The sequence below is a fragment of the Haplochromis burtoni genome, unplaced genomic scaffold (genome assembly GCF_018398535.1).
Source record: "Haplochromis burtoni strain Fernald_Lab_line unplaced genomic scaffold, NCSU_Asbu1 Contig_616, whole genome shotgun sequence".
Taxonomy (NCBI): domain Eukaryota; kingdom Metazoa; phylum Chordata; class Actinopteri; order Cichliformes; family Cichlidae; genus Haplochromis; species Haplochromis burtoni.
In genome coordinates, this window is record NW_024582977.1 from 225,307 (window position 1) to 227,907 (window position 2,601).

A 2,601-nucleotide genomic window follows, 5' to 3' on the forward strand; every position below is an offset into this window, starting at 1 on the left:
CCACATAAAATGTAATAAATAAATTATAAAATACAGAAACCAACTATTTACATTTCATACATTTCAACTTTTAACTACTTAAATTTTCAGCTTTTTCCTTTTAAACAAATTTAAAGTGAAACAACACAAAACACTGCAAACCACAAAACAATAAAATATAAATTAAAATATGGGAAAAAAAGAACGCCCAGATCTTTAATTAAGGGAAAGGTTGGCATTTAGAAATATTAATATCACACTCAAATGACTGCGTTTTATCTTCCCATTGCACTGATGGGTGGACAGTTCTTAGGTGCCTGTGCATGCTGTTTGTGGAGCTGGCTCTATATGATATCCTTTTCTTGTAGACTTTACACTCTGCCTTTTTTTTGTCAATAAGATTGACGTCTGGTTCCAGACTTTGCTTCTTTTCTTTGTGTCACTCATTTTCTTTACTGTACTTTTCCAATGTGACGGTGTTGTCTCTTGTTGCTCCCGGCTCTCTTTCTTTCCCTCTCCCTCCTGCTCTTGTTGTGTGCTACTGCTGTTGCGAGTGTAACTACCGCCCAGCCCCCTCAGCTCAGTGCTGTGAAGAGGGGGGAGGGGCGCAAACGCAAGGCTCTGTTTGCCGTCTCTGCTCAGCGCAAACACAAGGGTGACTTGCAGTGTGAAGCAAAAAAAAAGTGAAAGAGAGGGCAGGAGAAAGAAAAAAACAAACAAACAAAAAAATCCACGGCTCCCAATAAGGAGCCGGTTCACATCGTTCACGTCAAAGATCCGGCTCTAAGAGCCATTTCGTTCGCGACCGACCCATCAATATTAGAAAGGCAGAGGCATATTTTCTAGTCTTTGGCTCAGAATGAAGTTGGTTTGGAAACATATTCAGCTATGCTTCATCTCCTGCTTTGCGTTTCTGTGAGCGCGACGTCCTATCAGTGTCCAAGCGTCTTGTTCCACCCCCCTTTTCATACCGCTACCACTACAATCAACTGATTTAGGTTGGTGTGCAGGTGGAGGACAATGGTGAAGCAATACAGAGATACAAGGATTGAGAAATGGAGATGTGAATATTACATATATTTTGGTTGCACAAAAGGATAACTGACGGCAAAGTGGAAACAATGATTAATTAAAAAAAACAAAACACGTTATACTGCTAACAGAACTTTGGCTCTTTGCAAGCCTCTGAACAAACAGCATGCTAACGCAATGCTAGCCAAGAACCCTGCATGATTATCTTTTGCCTACATTGGGTTTGAAGTAATTAAGTCCCAGTTGACAGACACCACTACAAGCCTCTTAAATTTGAGAAGGAAAAATAGGCAGTGATCAACCACGAGGTCCCACAGCCTCAGATGACTCAAATTTAATGATAAACATATATATTTGGAATAATTTACAGGAGTGTAATTGAGAGGACAATAAGTTGCTCAATACAGCAGGAGGTGGAGGATGAGTGAGAGGTATAGTGCTGAGGCTTTGTAGACTAATCACAGTCAGAGACTATTCATCTCCCTGCAGGTTTAATTTTGAAGACGAAACACCGACAACCAATTTTGACACATTCCCAGCAGCCATTCTCACCGTCTTCCAGGTAAAGATCAATTAAGTCATGTTATATTTTTTCATACTACCACTGAACTGGACCCCTAAAGCAGTCTCTGTCTCCCCTGCAGATCCTAACTGGAGAGGACTGGAACGCAGTCATGTACCATGGGATTGAATCCCAGGGGGGTGTGCATGGGGGAATGTTCTCTTCCATTTATTTCATCGTACTTACTCTCTTTGGAAATTGTATCCTGCCTCATATATCAAGATAGATTCTCTTTGTTGACACCAGGCAGCTTTATAGCCCTGCCAAAGTTTTTATTATTGATTTGAAGATTAGCTGGACCTGTAAATACTGATTCTGTGTTTATCAATCCTTTGGTGTTTTCCTGAGAACATAAATAACCAGACACCCTCCTCAATGTGTTCTTGGCCATTGCTGTTGATAATCTTGCAAATGCCCAGGAGCTCACTAAGGTACGATATATTGTTATATATTTCATTTAATTTTTCACCCTTAGTAAAATCTTCCATGGCCTTTTACTTCATTTTTTCTTAATCCTCTGAATCATCCTCAGTCTTAACTTTAACTAAAGGTAGTCAGATTTTTGATCTATTTTTATGCCTGTTTTCTCTAAATAAAGGGCCATGGTGTGATGACAGAGGGTTAAGACACAGCACTGACAAGATTATGATGTAATCATTATGATGTCATAATCTTGGATGAGTAGGTTGATGGACATCCTTGGATTAAGGATCGAGTTCTTTAGATAACTGGAAGGTGTAGAAGAACTCTTGCAATCTTCTTTACTTAGCCCTCAGGGACATTCCATGTCAACTGGCCAAATGCTTATAACGCTGACTATCTTGGATTTCTCAGAAAAAGTCCCCTGCTAATGCTATAACACCTGGTGTAATACAAAAGCCAATTTTTGTGTTATGCCATTATTAGTTCATAATAATGAACTATGTGCTGGAGGGTGCTCCACCTGGAGACTCTGTTGTCCTGCTGGGAGACTTCAATGCTCACGTGGGTAACGACAGCGAGACCTGGAGGGGCGTGATTGGGAGGAA

General features: G+C 40.4%; 1 protein-coding gene across 1 annotated transcript in view; it reads left to right on the forward strand.

Moving 5' to 3' along the window:
- Positions 1-2,601, forward strand: part of LOC102295138 (voltage-dependent N-type calcium channel subunit alpha-1B) — a 197,892-nt gene that overhangs the window by 140,650 nt on the left and 54,641 nt on the right. The window contains exons 15-17 of the mRNA XM_042214834.1: positions 1,501-1,573; positions 1,656-1,773; positions 1,937-2,004. Of these exons, the coding sequence (XP_042070768.1) occupies positions 1,501-1,573; positions 1,656-1,773; positions 1,937-2,004 (259 nt within the window). The remainder of the gene's footprint in view (positions 1-1,500; positions 1,574-1,655; positions 1,774-1,936; positions 2,005-2,601) is intronic.